The sequence below is a fragment of the Podospora pseudoanserina genome, chromosome 4, assembly GCF_035222485.1.
Source record: "Podospora pseudoanserina strain CBS 124.78 chromosome 4, whole genome shotgun sequence".
NCBI classification, from domain to species: domain Eukaryota; kingdom Fungi; phylum Ascomycota; class Sordariomycetes; order Sordariales; family Podosporaceae; genus Podospora; species Podospora pseudoanserina.
The window spans coordinates 1,995,655-2,012,977 of NC_085923.1; the positions used below are offsets into that span (position 1 = coordinate 1,995,655).

At 53.8% G+C, this 17,323-nt stretch overlaps 5 protein-coding genes across 5 annotated transcripts; 4 read left to right on the forward strand and 1 right to left on the reverse strand.

The window, feature by feature from the left end:
• YRB30 (Ran-specific GTPase-activating protein 30) lies at positions 1–2,192 on the reverse strand. The gene is made up of 3 exons (XM_062947200.1): positions 1,942–2,192; positions 1,833–1,867; positions 1–1,757 (listed from the first exon to the last, which is right to left on the reverse strand). Exons 1-3 carry the CDS (start codon positions 2,119–2,121, stop codon positions 32–34), a joined length of 1,941 nt encoding a protein of 646 aa, XP_062800468.1. The 5' UTR covers positions 2,122–2,192; the 3' UTR covers positions 1–31.
• Positions 2,193–2,317: 125 nt separating this feature from the next.
• Positions 2,318–5,025, forward strand: SUP35 (translation termination factor GTPase eRF3; the record flags this gene model as incomplete). Its single annotated transcript, XM_062947199.1, has 3 exons — positions 2,318–2,567; positions 2,636–4,923; positions 4,981–5,025. The coding sequence occupies exons 2-3, from the start codon at positions 2,785–2,787 to the stop codon at positions 5,023–5,025; spliced, it is 2,184 nt and encodes a 727-aa protein (XP_062800469.1). The 5' UTR covers positions 2,318–2,567; positions 2,636–2,784.
• Positions 5,026–5,857: 832 nt separating this feature from the next.
• Positions 5,858–7,810, forward strand: QC764_409140 (uncharacterized protein; the record flags this gene model as incomplete). The annotated part of the gene is made up of 4 exons (XM_062947198.1): positions 5,858–6,002; positions 6,064–6,594; positions 6,715–7,615; positions 7,675–7,810. 3 exons carry the CDS (start codon positions 5,858–5,860, stop codon positions 6,945–6,947), a joined length of 909 nt encoding a protein of 302 aa, XP_062800470.1. The 3' UTR covers positions 6,948–7,615; positions 7,675–7,810.
• A 913-nt stretch (positions 7,811–8,723) lies between these two features.
• On the forward strand, positions 8,724–11,850 carry MIC33 (putative mitochondrial 2-oxoglutarate/malate carrier protein; the record flags this gene model as incomplete). Its single annotated transcript, XM_062947197.1, has 2 exons — positions 8,724–11,734; positions 11,802–11,850. The coding sequence occupies exons 1-2, from the start codon at positions 10,788–10,790 to the stop codon at positions 11,848–11,850; spliced, it is 996 nt and encodes a 331-aa protein (XP_062800471.1). The 5' UTR covers positions 8,724–10,787.
• Positions 11,851–12,640: 790 nt separating this feature from the next.
• PAN2 (poly(A)-specific ribonuclease) lies at positions 12,641–17,099 on the forward strand (the record flags this gene model as incomplete). The annotated part of the gene is made up of 3 exons (XM_062947196.1): positions 12,641–12,661; positions 13,123–13,380; positions 13,436–17,099. The coding sequence occupies 3 exons, from the start codon at positions 12,641–12,643 to the stop codon at positions 16,901–16,903; spliced, it is 3,747 nt and encodes a 1,248-aa protein (XP_062800472.1). The 3' UTR covers positions 16,904–17,099.
• Between the last annotated feature and the right edge of the window lie 224 nt (positions 17,100–17,323).

A 17,323-nucleotide genomic window follows, 5' to 3' on the forward strand; every position in this document is an offset into this window, starting at 1 on the left:
TGTTATGTAGTAATCGTGCTTTGTATTTCATCTACCTACCCGTCCTCTTAACCCCTAACTCCTTCCCAGGCTCCGACTCGACATCCCCATCATCATACGGATCAAACCCCATCCTCCTCTTTGCCTGATCCTTTATCCTCCGCGCCATCTCACCCGCATAGCCAGTGGTGGTGGTGTTTTGCAAGAAATGCATCGTAAAGTCATCCGGGATCGCCAAGTGGGAGACCTGCTGGGACTCTTGGAGGCTCGTGAGCCGTATCAGCATCTCCAGCAGCGACAGGGAAGACGTGACGGCGTCAAACGGAGACCTTGGCATATCTTGTTGTTGTGATGATGGGTTTCTTCTCTCAATGTCGCGACTTGTTTGGCGGATGGGAGACCCGGCAGGGGAGTCAGAGTGGAGCGAGATTTGTCTAAACTGCCGCATCAGGTTGGTGTCGGCCGAGAGGCTATTGTTGGCAAGGTGGTGGTTGTCGGCTGAGAAACCTCTTTGGGGCGAGCCAATACTGCTGTCTTCTTCGTCTGCTGTCTCTGAGGCCGAATCATCGCCGTCGTCGTCCATGTAGACCTCCAGAGCCAACCACTCCGGGTCAAGGTGAGGCGGTAAATTCGTCGAGTTTGGGTGATTTTGACCGTCAGACCGATCTGGTGACAGATGGCTCTCTTCCCACAACTGACGGTCAATCTCGTCTTGGTCGTCAGACTCGTCATCCGAATACCCATGGTTGACGATGCCTGACTGAGCAGACGCTTGCTGCGGCGTTTCGTGCGGGGAGACCATGCTGAGGTCTCGTTTCAGCAACAAGACTGGATTATTGTATCCATTCTCTACGTCGCCGATGTTGAGTATGACCCCGGTGTCTGTATAGAAGATCTTGGAGAACTGATGGATCGGTATGGCCTCGCGAATGCCTGCCATCCTTACACCCTCAAACTCCTTAGGCTTGAAGCCATGTTCCTTGTCGTCGTGCATACGTCCATCGTCCAAATCTTCAATGATCTCCAAGTGGTAACTGTATCCACTGGCCGGTCCATTAAACCCTGCCTTGTGGTTATGGCCATTCAGGGTGCAGTACCCATGCAGGGAATCAAATGTACAGCCCATGGGTGTCCGCAAGAGACGTACCCTGGCCTTGTGCATGACTTCTTGCCAGATTGGCTTCCTGTCGGACTCTCCTATCCCGTAGGGAACCTCATTTGAGTTTTCTGTGCCATTTCCCCCATCGGCTGATCTACTTCCTGAGGATTCGACAAGTTGTAGGGCCGAAGGCGAGCCATTCTTGGCCACGTTTCCATTTCGCTCCTGGTGCTTATCGTTCTGTGTTTCAACATGGGAGTGGCCGACAAAGAGCATGTACAAGGTCAGTGTGAACGACGGGCCAACCTGAATCGGCTGCGTCCCGTTAAAATGCAAATCCCCAAAAGAAACCAAGGTGCTAGCTTGCATGAGTCTCGATGGAGAAAACGTAGCTTCGCGAGGGTTCATGGGCGTCGACATATTCTCACCAGAGGCAGTGATGGCCAGCTGGATGAAGGGAATATCTCGGTCGATCCTGTCCAGTAGGCGTTTGATATCGCTGAGTATCATGGTCAGTTCGGCATGGTGAGCCTCTGTCATCCGAGGACGGCGGCCGTCCCCAGAGGCTTCCTCCTCGGCGGCGGCATTCTGAAGACGCTTCCCAAGACGAACAATCTCTCGGTGTAACGAAGATGCTAATGGTTGGGCTGCATCGAGAAATGAGTTTCCACGGCCAGACCTGGCGATAAGGTATTAGTGAGGGCACGTGTGAAAGTGACTCCTCGAGTAAGGGAGGATTTCTTGGCTGACGTACTTGAGAAGGATCAGGTCGATGGCAGGGGACACAATCTGTGAGTCGAATATTAGTCAAACTAGTCTTGTGTAACAGAGAAATAGAGAGAGAGGTGCCTGGGAGATCCAACCTTGATTTTTGTGCTGAGGAGCTTTTGCAGAGATTTGAGCTCTGCATAGACCGGCTTATCATCGACCGTCTTGAGCAGGCGGGCGCATTGCTGGACGGCATACTTGGACGTGAGGGCAATCCCGGATTTGATGGCGAAGTTGACCGTCTGGTATCCGAGGTTGGCTAAAAGTGCGTCCATCGTCTCCCACTGTCCATTGCTTCATTTGAAAGAAGTAAACATTAATTATTTCTATGGCTGCTACTAGACTCGATCCATGCTCTGGTCAGGCAGAACTCCAGAAGGCCCCCGTCAGGCAGCTTGTTTTACTCTTCTGGCTGCGGTGAACCGTCTGCCGGTTAGAATTGTTGTTTAGTCGCACTGTGCGGATGTTGTTGGAACAGCCCCCTGTAACCAGTTCCAATCTTTGTGGATAAGGCCCAGGAACCGCAAGGACAATGTCGATAAGAGTGGGGCTAACAGTGCGAGCGATCAGTCATCTCACTGTCCACCTAACTCGAACCCTCTTCCCCGCCGTGGCCGCCACAATCAACCAGGCAATGGTGGGGCAGCGACCAGCAAATCTTCCCGACTTCTTCTCCTTCGATCACCTGAAGAAGCCTCTTGACTCACAGGTGTCCCATCAGGTACGGCGCAAGCCCATTTTGTTCTCGAGAAGACTCATCAGAGAATCCAGAAGCTAACTCGGTTCTAGTCACAAGGCGTTGTCACAGAGCCTAGCGCAGTCCGAATTCGCATTTTGTCGCAGTTTAAAAAAAGTCGGCGCCCGCGACCCCGCCAATCTCCCTAGACACCACGAGACCCAGAAGCCCTTTCGTAGAACACCGCTGAACCACGGTCAAAATGTCCAACAACGTTCAAGAATCGTGGGAGGATGATGCCTCCGCCCAAGACGAGAACCTGGCGCGCCAGACTCAGCAAATGAACCTCAACCAGCAGGGTGGTTTCCGCCCCGGTGCTGCCTCTTTCCAGCCAACAGCCCAGACCTTCCAGCCTGGCCAGGGCTACGGTGGTTACAACCAGTATAATCAGCAGCAGCAATACTATGGCGGCCAAGGCCAGGGCTACTATGGTCAATATGGCCAGCAAGGGCAAGGCTACGGGCAGGGGTACGGTGGTGTTTACGGTCAAAACCAGGGCGGCTACAACCAGGGACAAGGTTACGGTCAATGGCAAGGCTACCAGCAGCAACAGCAGCAACAACAATACCAGTACCAGCCTCAGCAACAGCAGAACCAGCAACAGGCCCCCAAGCCTACTCCCACCATCGTAAAGAGGCCAGCTCAGCCAGCCCTGGGCGAAGCTTCCAAGCCAGCGCCCGCCAAGGACATTGGTGCAAAGGTATTGAGCATTGGAGGCGACGCGAAACCCAAGGCCAAGGTACTCTCGATCGGCAATCCTGCGCCCGCTAAAGACGAGGCGCCCAAGGCCAAGGTGCTTTCGATTGGCAACCCTGCGCCCGCGAAGGAGGAGCCCAAGACGGAGGAGACGAAGAAGCAGGAGGCGAAAAATGAGGGCACCGCCCAGGCGGCTCAGAAGGTTGCTGCGGCCAAGGCGGTAGAGAAGACAGATTCTCAGGCGGCTAGCGGAAAGACTTCGCCAGCTCCTTCTTCTGGCCGTTCCAGCCCGTCCCGCGCCGCGGCCGCCAAGGCTGCTGCTCGCGACGCCGATGCTGTGGAGAAGGAGCAGAGCGCCGATGTCGATGACGAGACTCTCAAGGAAGTCTACGGAAAGGAGCACGTCAACATCATCTTCATCGGTCACGTCGATGCTGGCAAGAGTACTCTTGGTGGTGCCATTCTCTACGTCACCGGCATGGTTGACCAGAGAACACTCGACAAGTATAAGAGAGACGCCAAGGAGATGGGCCGTGAGACCTGGTATCTCTCCTGGGCTCTTGATCTGACCAACGAGGAACGTTCCAAGGGCAAGACCGTCGAGGTTGGCCGTGGTTTCTTCGAGACAGACAAGCGCAGATACAGTATCTTGGATGCTCCCGGCCACAAGACCTATGTCCCCAACATGATCGGTGGTGCTTCGCAGGCCGATGTTGGTATTCTCGTCATTTCTGCCCGCAAGGGTGAGTACGAGACCGGTTTCGAGAAGGGCGGTCAGACCAGAGAGCACGCCATGTTGGCCAAGACTCAGGGTGTGAACAAGCTCATTGTTGCCATCAACAAGATGGACGACCCTACTGTCAACTGGTCCCACGAGCGTTACCTCGAGTGCACCACCAAGCTCCAGCAATTCTTGAAGGGCACTGGCTACAACCTTAAGACGGATGTCTTCTTCATGCCCATTGCTGCTCAGCAGACCATGGGTATCAAGGACCGCGTGCCGAAGGACGTCTGCCCCTGGTATGACGGGCCCTCGCTTCTCGAGTACCTTGATAACATGAAGGCTCTGGAGCGCAAGATCAACGCGCCTTTCATGATGGCCGTTGCCGGCAAGTACCGTGACATGGGCACCATGATCGAGGGTAAGATCGAGGCCGGTGTGGTCAAGAAGGGCATGAGCGTCATCATGATGCCCAACAGGCAGTCGGTCGACATTGCGGCCGTCTACGGCGAGACGGAAGACGAAGTGAACCTCGCCCAGTGCGGTGACCAGGTTCGTCTCCGTCTCCGCGGCATTGAAGAGGAAGAGATCATGCCCGGTTTCGTCCTCTGCTCGCCCAAGCGCTTGGTGCACAACGTTGCCCAGTTCGAGGCCCAGATCCGCATTCTTGACCTCAAGAGCATTCTCACTGCCGGCTTCAACTGTGTGCTGCACGTCCACGCTGCCATTGAGGAGGTCACTTTTGCGGCTCTGCTGCACAAGCTGCAGAAGGGTACCAACAGGAAGAGCAAGCTGCCGCCATCCCATGCCAAGAAGGGTGACAGCATCATTGCCCGTCTGCAGGTGACTGGCGGTGCTGGGTCGGTGTGCGTTGAGAGGTTTGAGGATTACCCCCAGATGGGTCGTTTCACTCTGCGTGATCAGGTATGTTTTTGAGCCCTTCTCATTATACGGTGTTTAACTGTCGCTGATATGTCTATAGGGTCAAACCATTGCCATTGGCAAGATCACCAAGCTCATTACTGAGGATACTGCTTAAACTGGGAACGAAAAGAAAAATACGGATGAATCCTGTCTTGTTGTGAGCAGGGCGTAGTGGATGCTGGTTTTGGGCTCAAGTGGTATCCTCTATGAATTATGTCAAGGCTAGCTTCTATGATAGATTTGGCCTTTTGCTTTTTTTTTTTTTGGGAATGCGAAAAGTGCTTTTGTTTGATCATATATGCTCAACTGTGTGCGAGACTGCCGCATGTTTTTTATGAAGGGATATAGACGGGCATACGGGATAGGGATAGGGATCTAGCGTGGAGGACGAAGCAGGGGTTGTTCCGTTGGTATGATGGTATTGATGATTAATGCTAAGGATGTCGATACAGCTGGAGGGTTGTTACATGTTAGGGTTACAGAGGTATATATAAGGCAGGCAATATGGATTCTTTTCTTCTAATGCACTTTGTTGAGTGGCCATCGTGAAGAGCGTGGGGCAATGGTGTGTATGTGAGGTATGTTTGAAGGCGGGGCTCGTCCCATCTCGGGTGTGGACTCGGGGTGCTTGTGCATTGCATATTGACGACTACACTTAAAGGAAAAAGTGGCAAGAGGATTGGAAATGAGAAACTGATCCCTGAGGTTTTTGAAAAGGAGAACGGAAAAGGGAAACCGAAAGGTGAGTGAGTCACTAGGATAGATAGATATCTGCCTGCCTGGTTTGGACTGGAGGCAGGCATGACGGTAGGACTTGAACCCCGCTTGGCGAACCTCATCATCCATCAATATCTCAACTTGACGTTTGTTTTCATGACACTTTTGTTTGTGGACTTTACTTACATTCAAAAGCTTCATAAATTGTCATTTCACAATGTCAACCACCACACCACCCCCAGCTCCGGCGGCCCCAGCAGCAACAACCGCACCGAATGCCGCTGCCGCCACCAACCCAGACCCAGTATCCCAACTCTTCTCCGTCAAAGGCATCGTAGCCCTCATCACAGGAGGCGGCACCGGTATCCTACCTATCTCTACCCTCCCTTACTCATGTGACCATGTATTAACCAACCCTCATAGGAATCGGCCTCATCCTTACCCGCACCCTCGCCCTCGGGGGTGCATCAAGGATCTACATCCTCGGCCGCCGGCTTGCCGTTCTTCAATCCGCCGCGACGACTGTCAACGCCCTCGTCGGCAAGAACGTAGTAATCCCTCTATACTGCGACATCACCTCCCGCATCTCCATCTCGTCCACCGTTTCTGTCATCTCCTCCGACCTAGGCTACATCAACCTCCTGATCTGCAACGCTGGCATCGGCGGCCCGCAAGTCCTCCTTTCATCCACCACCCCGAACTCCCTGGAAGAGTTCCAACAACAGCAGATGGACACCGTGGCTGGCTGGGAGGAAACAATGAGGGCAAACGTGACAGGGGTGTGGTTCACGGCCATGGGGTTCTTGTCGCTGTTGGAAAAAGGGAATCATACGGAATGGGGAAAGGGGGGTGTGAGCTCTCAGGTTATTGTTGTGAGTTCAATTTCTGGGTTTAATAAAAAGGCACCCGGGGGTTGGGCGTATGGGGCGAGCAAGGCGGCGGCTACGCATGTGGGTAAGATGTTGAGTGGGTTGGTTACTGAGTGGGGGATGAGGGCCAATGTTGTTTGTCCGGGGTGTGAGTTTTACCTTGGCCATCTGGTGTTGGGGAGATTGGGCCGCTGACAGGAAATAGTGTTCCCGAGTGAGATGGCGGCGCCGATTGTGGAAGCGGCTGGGGGGTCGATGACGGGGGGTGGGGTGATTCCCCTGGATAAGAGCGTTGTTCCTTTGGGGAGGATGGGAGATGAGAAGGATATGGCGGGGCAGATTTTGTATTTGGCTTCGAGGGCGGGGGCGTATTGTAATGGGAATGTGGTTTTGGTTGATGGGGGGAGGTTGGGGACTTTTCCCAGTGCTGGGTATTAGGGGGGAATACCTCGGGGGGTGTCGTGGGTGCATGTTGATGGAACTCTGGGGTATATATGTGGGTAGGTAGATGATGGTGGTGGGAGCGTATATTGTCATGAGAAGACTAGATGGTGGGACTCTGCTTGAATTGGTCTCAAACGCTGTCTTTCAAAGCCTTGCCCCCAAATCTGTAGTTGAGGTATGTGGTTCAAGCTCGCTGTTACACAACTCAGGTGATGAGCAAAGCAAGATAGTGAGAATATGTCTCAACGTCTCTACATATGCACAGTTTTCCACACAGCTTTCACGCCCCGCCCTCCCCTCGAAGACACCAACGTCAGCCCTACGGCTACACAACCCAATCAAGATAGGGGTTCGCATGTAACTTGGGTGATGTCGTGGACCCCTGAACCCTTGATCTTCTTCCCTCCCGTTAGATCTCCGCTCCCGCTCTATCCCCGCCCTGCCCGGCTGGCCGGACACCTACCCATCACCGGCATAATCGGACACCCGGTGACGAATCTTGTGCCTCTTTTTGGGTACTGCTGTGTGGTGTAGATGTACTAAATACCTACGCATATAACTGTTGAGAAATGTACCCGCCGAAGAAGCCTCACATCTCAGGGGGGGGAAATGTAGTCCGGTAGCACAAGCTTTTCAGAGTCCCTTCTTTTATGCATATTTTGGTAGGGTTTTTCTTTTTTTTCTTGGGCCGGAGCCCGGAGCTGACGAGAGACATTCATCGTCTTGATGTATATACTCCCCAATGTTCAACATCACTCAGGGTGGGTTGTCCGGGAAGTTCGGTCTAGAGGTCCGGTCGCGGTGGTCTGTTCTGTTGTTGAACCTCTCATCTTAGCCATCACAATACAATTCCTGGTGTTATATTTTTGTTGAAGATTCTTGGCGACCCTACCAGTCTTCAACCGAAACCCTCAGACCGCCTCCTGTCCTGTGCGCTAGAAGTACAGAAAATGCGGGTCAGCTTTTGCGGGTGACGTCACACACTCTTAGGTAAGCCGATGGATGAAACGCCGTTTCTGGTGTGTGAGGTTGAGAGCCAAACCGACCCGATAGGAACTGGGCCAACAAACAATGGGCTTTTGGTATCAAAGGAGCTCCTGGAAGGAAATACGATAGGAGTTAGGAGATTTCGCGCGACGGGGGAACGGGTAAGTGATCCCGTTGCGTTTGGCAGGATGGACATCCTTATCGATCAAGCACGAGGCGCGAAATGGCGAAGCGCTAGACAGGAAGGACTCCGCAATCTGCCCGCAAGGGAAACCAACCGAGCGGGGGACCCACCTCACTCCCGGCGATTCGGGGCCCCGCGTTTTTGTGTGTGTGTGTGTGTGTGTGATGGAGACGACCCCGGCAGTGTGGGAGGGTCCGGAGATGCGGGTGACTATTATCAAAAGGGTCCACTGTTGAGGTTCTGAATAAGAGATTTGAGGAAGGTTTATAATTGAGGGTGTTCTAGTGGCTGTGTGGGAGATATCCACTGGCCGGTTTGATGGTTGCAGCGTGGTGGTCGTGGGTAGTTGAGTCTTGTGTTGGTGGGGTTGCATGTGCCAGAGGAGGAAGACGTCAACATCGAAAGTGCTGATCAGCAGAGGGGGAGCTCGCTGCTCAATGGGTTGTCGTCAAACATCTGAAGATGAGAAAGGAGGGGTAAACGCCATGGCAGTCGGCAGGAACAGGAACCATTCATCTTCAAATGGTGGTGTCCTGCCTGCCGACCTTCCCATTCTTCCCCTCTTCTGCCCTCCATCCCGAGGGAGAGCTGTTGTCCTACCAGCTCCTGGCTCCCCAAATCGGGCATTCAGTGTATGTATACTCTTTTTTGATTCCACAAACTTTCTCATCCGGATGAGATGGGAGTCTGTGTAAGCTCCGATGAATGGAATGACGTTGGGGAGTCCGATGACGGGGGCGTATCAGATTGATATCAACCACCACAAAATATTTGATACGAACAGAAGAGATATCTAGAGACGGGTGCTGCCATATGTACCAGATAAATACCGAGAAACCCCGCTCTTGAATATAATGGTGGACGCGAATGCACACTCTCTCACAAGCCAGCCAGCCAGCCTGTGAGAAAGGCGCGGCATCAGGATATGGTCACCTCGAAACGGGCCCAAGCACCGCGCCAGAAGAGAGGTCACAGATATCACAGTCTTTTCTTCTTTCCATACAGAACGTGTGTACCTGAGGCAATGAATAATGGAAAGGTACCTGGTGCCAAAGTTTAAATCTGAGAAATAGGTCGACCAGGAAGCCACCGTCAAACACAAAACCCAAGGACCCCCTCACTTACACTGACTGGCAAGAAGCTCCTCCTCCCCTTCACTGACACAAGCACATCTGGACCGCCGCCGACGGGAGGGACGTCTTGTTGCAGCCCAGACAGGCCACACCACACCACACACCGTTTACTTTCCGTCGTCGCTGCTGCTGCCATTTCATTCCATAAATACAAATTGCGACCGACCGACCGACCTACCAGCGGGAACCGGCCATATCTTTTTCTTTTTAAAAAAGCTCGACTGAATCCCCCCTCAGCCCGCATCCCCCATCCTTTGTCCTTGACTCCTTTTTGCCCGACCACGATAAACAAGGAACACACATACACACACAACTCCCAGATCAAACTTCAATTTTTGACTATCCTAAGAAACTTGGCCTCCTTTTATCCTATCAACTGCTACACATTAGAAACTCTTGACCCCCCCATTTCCATTTCACCGCGACGTGTGCGGTCTCCTTGGCCACGGCATTCCCGGTTATCCCAACAAAAGAAAACCCCATCATCCTAACCATCAAGTCCGTACGGCCGGTGTCCCGTTTCTGGAGTGCACACACGCGACGACCCCGCCGCTTCTACCTTAGCTCCCATTCTAGTACCTAACACTACGAGCTTGTTGTACCTCTGCTACCCTAGCTTCGCAGCTGTCACAGGACGAACCGAGCTACCATCAGACCGAAAGCTTCTGCTTTCTTGTCGTCACGGGACTTTCTAGCGACCGAAGATCACAACGTTCTGTTTTTCTAGGGGAATTATACCGATACTTACTGTACCTTTCATCTCCAGGTAGGTTATTGCTTTCTTCACATGGCATCTTATACAAGACTGGTTGGGACCCTGGGATATATTGCCGACCCCTACTCCCGCACTTACACATGGGATCGAGCTCCACCAAACCCGCGGCCCCGAGACGGCTCTAAAGTTTCCCGGGGCTTGATGCCGGACAGTCGCCCCTTCGTTTTCCGAGACTTTGGCCAACTCGAACCAAACAAAGTGACGAAAAGCCCGCGACCGCAAGCCCGCGACCGCACGCCCACCACGCCGAGCGCTTGTTGCCGACAAAACCGGGGGCAGGGGGGGCCCCGCTCCCCTTCTTGGCGCCGTCAACAACTCACTGGAACCAAAACCACCATGACGGCACTGACGTCGGCTGGTCACCCCCCCTTCCCCCCATGCGTCCGGGGGACGAGTTGATTGCCGGATTCTTGCCCGGGTGGATTTTCTGCACATCTTACCAAAAAGAAGAACAAACCAGGTCGGCTAACTTGATGTGTGTGAAGAGTGTGTTGTTGTGCTTCGCGCTTTGAAAGGACTGCCTATTCGACCGTGTACGTTTACCGAATCGCGAGCTGCTTGCTCTACCACTTGCTTTGTGATATAATAAGTTGGGGTAAAAGGTTTCAACTTGGAAAGCAAAAACAAGAGCTGGTCAGCAACCCTTTTTTTCTCCTCCCCTTTCCTTAACCACTCCCTCACCATTGTTTTGGTTTATATTTGCCTGTTGTTGGTCTTTTTGCCGTTTTTGAATACAACAACGCCGGCCGCCCGTCATGTCCTCATTCAAGCAAGAAGCTGAAGTTGGTCGGACTAGGGGACCCGAAGCAATGGGATCAATGAAGAACGACAACCTCCCCGCCGCCAGCGATTTCCTCCACACGCCCCTCGTCCGGGCGGCGCTTCCTTTTATCAATGGCGGCCTCAGCGGGATGGTTGCCACGACGGTGATTCAGCCCGTCGACATGATCAAGGTGCGCATCCAGCTTGCGGGCGAGGGTGTGGCTGGTGGACCGAAGCCGACGCCCATCTCGGTGACTCGCGACATCTTGGCCAGCGGAAAGGCGCTCGATTTGTATACCGGGCTCTCGGCCGGTCTGCTCAGACAGGCCGTGTACACGACCGCCCGCATTGGGTTTTTCGACACCTTTATGGGCAGCCTGTCGGCCCGGGCCAAGGCGAACGGAAAGCAGGTTGGCTTTTCGGAGCGTGCCACTGCTGGTTTGTCGGCCGGTGGTCTGGCTGCCATGCTGGGCAACCCGGCCGATCTGGCGTTGATCCGCATGCAGAGTGATGGGTTGAAGCCGGTGGCCGAAAGGAAGAATTACAAGTCTGTGATTGATGCCCTCACTTCGATTGCGAAGAGCGAGGGCGTTGGCGCTCTTTGGGCCGGTGCGGCTCCGACGGTGGTGCGTGCCATGGCGCTCAACTTTGGGCAGCTGGCTTTCTTCAGCGAGGCCAAGGCGCAGCTGAAGCAGCGGACGCAGTGGTCGGCCAATGCTCAGACTCTGACGGCCAGCGCAGTGGCTGGGTTCTTTGCTTCGTTTTTCTCGTTGCCGTTTGACTTTGTCAAGACGAGGTTGCAGAAGCAGTCGAGGGGGCCGGATGGGAAGCTGCCTTACAAGAGCATGGTGGATTGCTTTGCCAAGGTGGCGAAGCAGGAGGGGGTGATGAGGTTTTATAGAGGGTTTGGGACGTATTATGTGAGGATTGCGCCGCATGCGTAAGTGATTCGTCCCTGGGTGAAGATGACGGTCTTTTGAGACGATGCTGACTGGTGTGTTGTATAGGATGGTCACTTTGATTGTGGCTGATTACCTTGGGTGGCTGACCAAATAAGAGGGAGGGTGATGGGTGATGGGAGATGGATAATGGGGGATGCGGTTGTGGGTGTTGGTTGCGTTGGTTTCCTATATAATCATTGTCAGGGTGCATCAAGAGTTTTCTTTTTTTGTCTCTGGCGTTGCTTGGAATTTTCATGTTGGTTTTCTTGTTTTGGAGGGTATCAGTTTGTTTTTTTTGGTTCTTTTTTGTTTTTTTTGTTTTTTTGTTTTTATACTTAGGTATACCATGGGCCTTTGGTGTGAGTGTGAGAGAGACGAGGCTGTATATAGTTGGTTATTATTCACAATCCGAGATTGAGCTGGTGTATGAAAAGTACGAGAGATGTTGTTGGTGATGGGTAATGGTGATGTTTAATATTGGTGATGGTGAGATTGGAGATTGATAGATAATGCACGGGCCACGTTCCCTTATTCGAGCCAAATTCTTTGCCGGTAAAACATCGGAGTTGATTGGATAAGGAAATGCAGGGACGGGACGTGCACGGGCTTCTTTGATGATCGGGGGCAGGAGGTGCAACTGTGGGGAATCTCCAACCGAGCGAAGCTGCTGCTCCCTCCATGAATAAGTTTGGGTGGTTTTTGTTTCTTTTTTTGCCTGCACATTTCCACGCTCGGATTTGCTTCTTTCTTTCTTTTATGATTTTGGCGGGCTTAAGCATTGATTTGGCAGGCAGTTCTTTTATTCTTTTGTTGAGTGACAGTTTTGAAGCAGAAAATGTGAGCTTGAGGGAAAGCAAGCCAGCAAGCAAGCAAGCAAGCAAGCAGCAAAGCAAAAAACCTAAGTTATGGATCCAGATTGGAACGAGGTGAGTTTTTTTTCTTTTTTTTTTCTCTCTTGTTGTTGCGTGAGAGAGAGAGTGTGTGTGTGTGTGTGTTGTTGTTCTTGTTGTTCTTGCTCTTGTTGTTCTTGTTCTTGTTGTTGTTGTTGTTGTTGTTGTTGTTGTTGTTGTTGTTGTTGTTGTTGTTGTTGTTGTTGTTGTTGTTGTTGTTGTTGTTGTTGTTGTTGTTGTTGTTGTTGTTGTAGTCTTTTGATATTGAGCTGGGATATGGGTTGAAAGAAGAAAAGGGAAGAGTGGAGTTGAGTGTGGATGATGCCCCGCCATGAAGTTGTTGCTGGCTGGCTGCTGGCTGGCTGGGGGGGAGAAGGGAATCACGACTCGACTCTCGCGACCTGCACTTTTAGACGCGACGGGGGAAGAGAATATGTTTGGGGATTGAGAGAGAAAGGGACCAGATGGCTAATTACTTTTCCGACTGGACGCCACAGGTCAACCGCATCACCTACCCGGTGCCGATGCCGAATGATTTCAGGCATCCCACCACCCATCCGTCGGCGCATCCGCATTCGCATCATGGAGGTTTACATCAGGGGGTTGTCGGTCAGGGTTATGGAGGGGGGCCTCCGCCGCCACCGGGGATAGGTGGAGGGGGGATTGTAGGGGGTGTTGGGGTGGTTGGTTTGCAGCCTGCTACGGCGCTGGCGTTTGATCCCCAGGCTGAGCTGTTGTGGGCTGGGGATTGGAAGGTAGGTTTATGCCGGAAGGGAAATAGAGGGGGGAAGAAGCTGACGGCTGGGATAGGGACGGGTGACTTCTTTTGCGAACCGAGAGCTCCGACGATACACGGCCTTCAAGATTCAGATTGATCCGACCGAGGGCCCAGTACAGCAGTTTCTGTTTCACGAAAAAGGGGTGATTGTGCTTGGGAGGAGGGTGGTGCATATGGCTATGAGGAGAGGCCCGGTCCTGTGGAATATACGGCATGAGGGGATGAAGGACTTGCGCTGCATGAGCTTTACGAGCAAAGGGGCGAGCGAGATTCTGGTGGCCGGGTGGCAGGACACCATGTTTGTTATCGACGTGGTCAAGGGAGAGGTCACGAAACAAGTGCCGGCGCCACACCACTACAAAATCATGAAGAGGGGAAGGTATATCTGTGCTGCGACCGAGACGGGGCGGATCGACATTGTGAACCCGACGACGTTCAAGGTGGAGAAGGAGTGGCAGGCGCATCAAAGCTACATCAACGATATGGATGCGTCGGGGGATTATATCGTCACTTGCGGGGGATCATACAAGCAGCAAGGGCCGGGTTCGTCAAGCAGGGTGCCGGATCCTTATGTCAATGTGTATGACTTGAGGAACATGACGTCGATACAACCGATGCCATTCCCTCCCTTGGCCGCATATGTGCGGCTGCATCCGAGGATGCTGACAACGACTATTGTTTCGTCGCAACAGGGGCAGATGCATGTGGTGGATATTATGAATCCAAACACCACGAATATCAGGTATGCGCATCTGCAGGCGTCGATCAACCTATTCGAGATCGCGTCGTCAGGGAGAGCGCTGGTCATTGCGGACAATGACAGGAATATTGCGCTTTGGGGGTCGCCGTCGGACGGGATACAGTTTACTAACATCGGGGCGCCGATCACGTTTCCTGAACCCGAGGAGCCGGCGCCGCATGTTGACTGGAGTGTTGATGCTCCTTTGAGCACCGTGGGAATGCCATATTACTACGGGACAATGCTGTTCTCTGCCTGGCCGGCCGACATCATCTCAGATGCTGGCGCTCCACCACCACAGGTCGACCCGGCCTTGCTCGCCACCTTGAACAAGACAGAGTTTGGATACTTTGGTCCCAACAAAACAGGTCTTCGACGCAATCAGATCGAAGACACGCGGGCTTCCAAAGCATCCAACAAGTTGCAAGCACCAAAATTCTTGAGCGAAAGAGCAAGAGATGGCCCGGTGACAGACAGTCATGTTGATCAGGAAACATTGGCCCAAGATGCCGCAGAGAGCCTGAAGCCGGAACCGCCACCCATCTACGGCACACTGGAGATCAAGTACAGCCGGTTTGGCGTTGACGATTTCGACTTTGGCTTCTTCAACAAGACAAAATATGCCGGTCTCGAGAATCAAATCCCGAACTCGTACGCCAATTCTTTGCTGCAGGTCATGAACTACACCCCTCTTATCCGCAACATGGCCCTTCAGCACGTCGCCACCTCGTGCGTCACAGACCTCTGCCTCCTGTGCGAGCTTGGGTTTGTCTTTGACATGCTCCAAAAGGCAGACGGCCTGACGTGCCATGCCACGAATCTTTTCAAAACTATTACTGGTAGAAGCGAATCACAGCCTCTGGACCTTCTCGAAGAAGATCTTCACAGCCACCGGGTAGCTTCGACCACCGGCGGAGCTCAGCCAGGTCCTGCCCCCCATACGAGGGTACAGAACTTGTGCAGGTTTCTTATGGACAAGACGACGGTTGAGTACCAGAGCATTCAGCCCATCTCCACCGCGTTGGAGCGGACGCTGTTGAAGCTGCCCGACCCTCCAAGCCCGAAGGAATTGACGTCAAAACTACTAACCACCTCTGCGGTTGTCAGAATCAACTGCACAAACTGCCGGACGGAAACGGCAAGGTCGGGAGATGCTCAAGTCATTGATCTCATTTACCCCCCTCCAAGAACGGCGATTAGGAATGCCAGGGCGCCTCGGACGACGTTCTCCCAGGTGCTCAAGATGGGAGTGGAAAAGGAGCTGGGCACCAAGGGCTGGTGCGGCAACTGCAAGCGGTACCAGAGTTTGCAGCTGCGCAAGACTGTCGAGAGCGTTCCGGCGGTTCTGACCATCAACACTATGATTGTGCAGGAGAACCGCAAGCTCTGGGCCACGCCGGGGTGGCTGCCGGAGGAAATCGGCGTCATAGTGAGCGGCGGGCAGTTTTTCTGCTACGAAGGCGAGGACCTGAGAGTTCACTTGCAACGGGGCGCGCACGAGATCACGGTGTACTCGCTGATGGGCATGGTGGTGAACATTGAGCACCCGCCACCGCAGAAGCCGCACCTGGTAGCCATGGTCAACGTGGCGCACTCGGAGCCGACAGCGCCGGCGGAGAGCAAGTGGCACTTGTTCAATGACTTTTCCGTCAGGAGGGTGTCGAGCGCCGAGGCGCTGACGTTCAACGCGGCGTGGAAGCTGCCGAGCGTGTTGATGTACCAGATCAAGCAGGCGAACAACAAGAGCAACATGGAGTGGAGGACGAGGCTGGACACGTCGATTCTGTACAAGGACCTCGGGCCGCCGCCGCCGCAGCAGCAGCAGCATTCGGACGAGAAAAAGACGTACCGGCTGCTGGATGAGGCGACGGAGAGGCCGGGGCCGGGGACGATTGTGGGGTTGGACACGGAGTATGTCTCGCTGAAGGACCAGGAGATCCAGATCAACTCCAACGGGGAGAAGGAGATGCTTCGGCCGATGTGGCTGGCGCTGGGTCGGGTGAGCGTGATCAGGGCGCGGGGGGAGAGGGAGGGGGAGGCGTTTATTGACGACTGGATCACCATCAGGGAGCCAGTGCACGATTATCTGACACAGTACTCTGGCATCACGGCCGGGGATCTGGACAGCAGGACGAGCAAGCACACGCTTGTGACGCTCAAGACGGCGTACAGGAAGATTTGGACGTTGCTGAACCTGGGGGTGACGTTCCTGGGGCATGGGTTGAGGCAGGATTTCAGGGTGATGAATATCCATGTGCCGAGGGCGCAGGTGATTGACACGGCCGTCATCTATCACTTGTCGGCCTGGAGGAGGGTGCTGAGCTTGAGTGTGCTGTCGAGGGTGGTGCTGAAGCAGAAGATTCAGCAGGGGCAGCATGATTCTGTGGAGGATGCGCAGGCTGCGTTGAGGTTGTATAAAAAGTATCAGGAGTACGTGGATGCCGGGTTGTGGGAGAGGGAGATCGAGCAGATTTACTTGAGGTGTAAGGCTATCGGGTTCAATGCCAAGTTTGAAGGGTCGGGGGATGGTATCATGGGAGGGGGGGGGATGGTGAAGAGGACGGATACGCCTCCTGTTGGGGGGGCTGTTGGGGCGGCGGATGGGGTGGCTGGGCCGACGACGCCTGTCCGTAAGGCGGCGGTGTTGGGGACGGCGGGGAGTGTTGGGATGGTGGGATCGGGAGCGTTCGGGAGTGGTGGTGGTGGTGGTGGTGCTTTTACGCCTACGAAGGGGGGCAGTACTGGGTCGCCTAGGAGATAGGCGACACTGGGCGATGAAGGGAAGGAGGGAGAGGCGGGTGGTCCGGAGGAGGAGAAGAGCAGTCCGGCGGTGGAGGAGAGCGGTCCGAAGGAGGAGGAGAACGCTTCAGAGGAGGAGGAGAGCGGTCCGGAGGAGGAGGAGAGCAGTGTTGGAAATCTGTATAGGGGGGTGAGGATACGGAGACGGAGGGAGAGCACTCTTGGGAGTGGGTTCTCTGACGATGATTACAGGCGAGTGAGGATACTGAGACGAAGGACGAATGCTCTTCAAAGCGGGTTGTCTTCTGATGGTTCAGAGGTTGGAGTAGATTGGGCGACAGTCACAGGTTAGGTAGACGAGCGAGTTAAATTGATGTAAGCGTTTGTGCATTAAACTCGGAGGGCAGTCTGCGTGACTGTGTAGTGGCTGAGATCCCATATG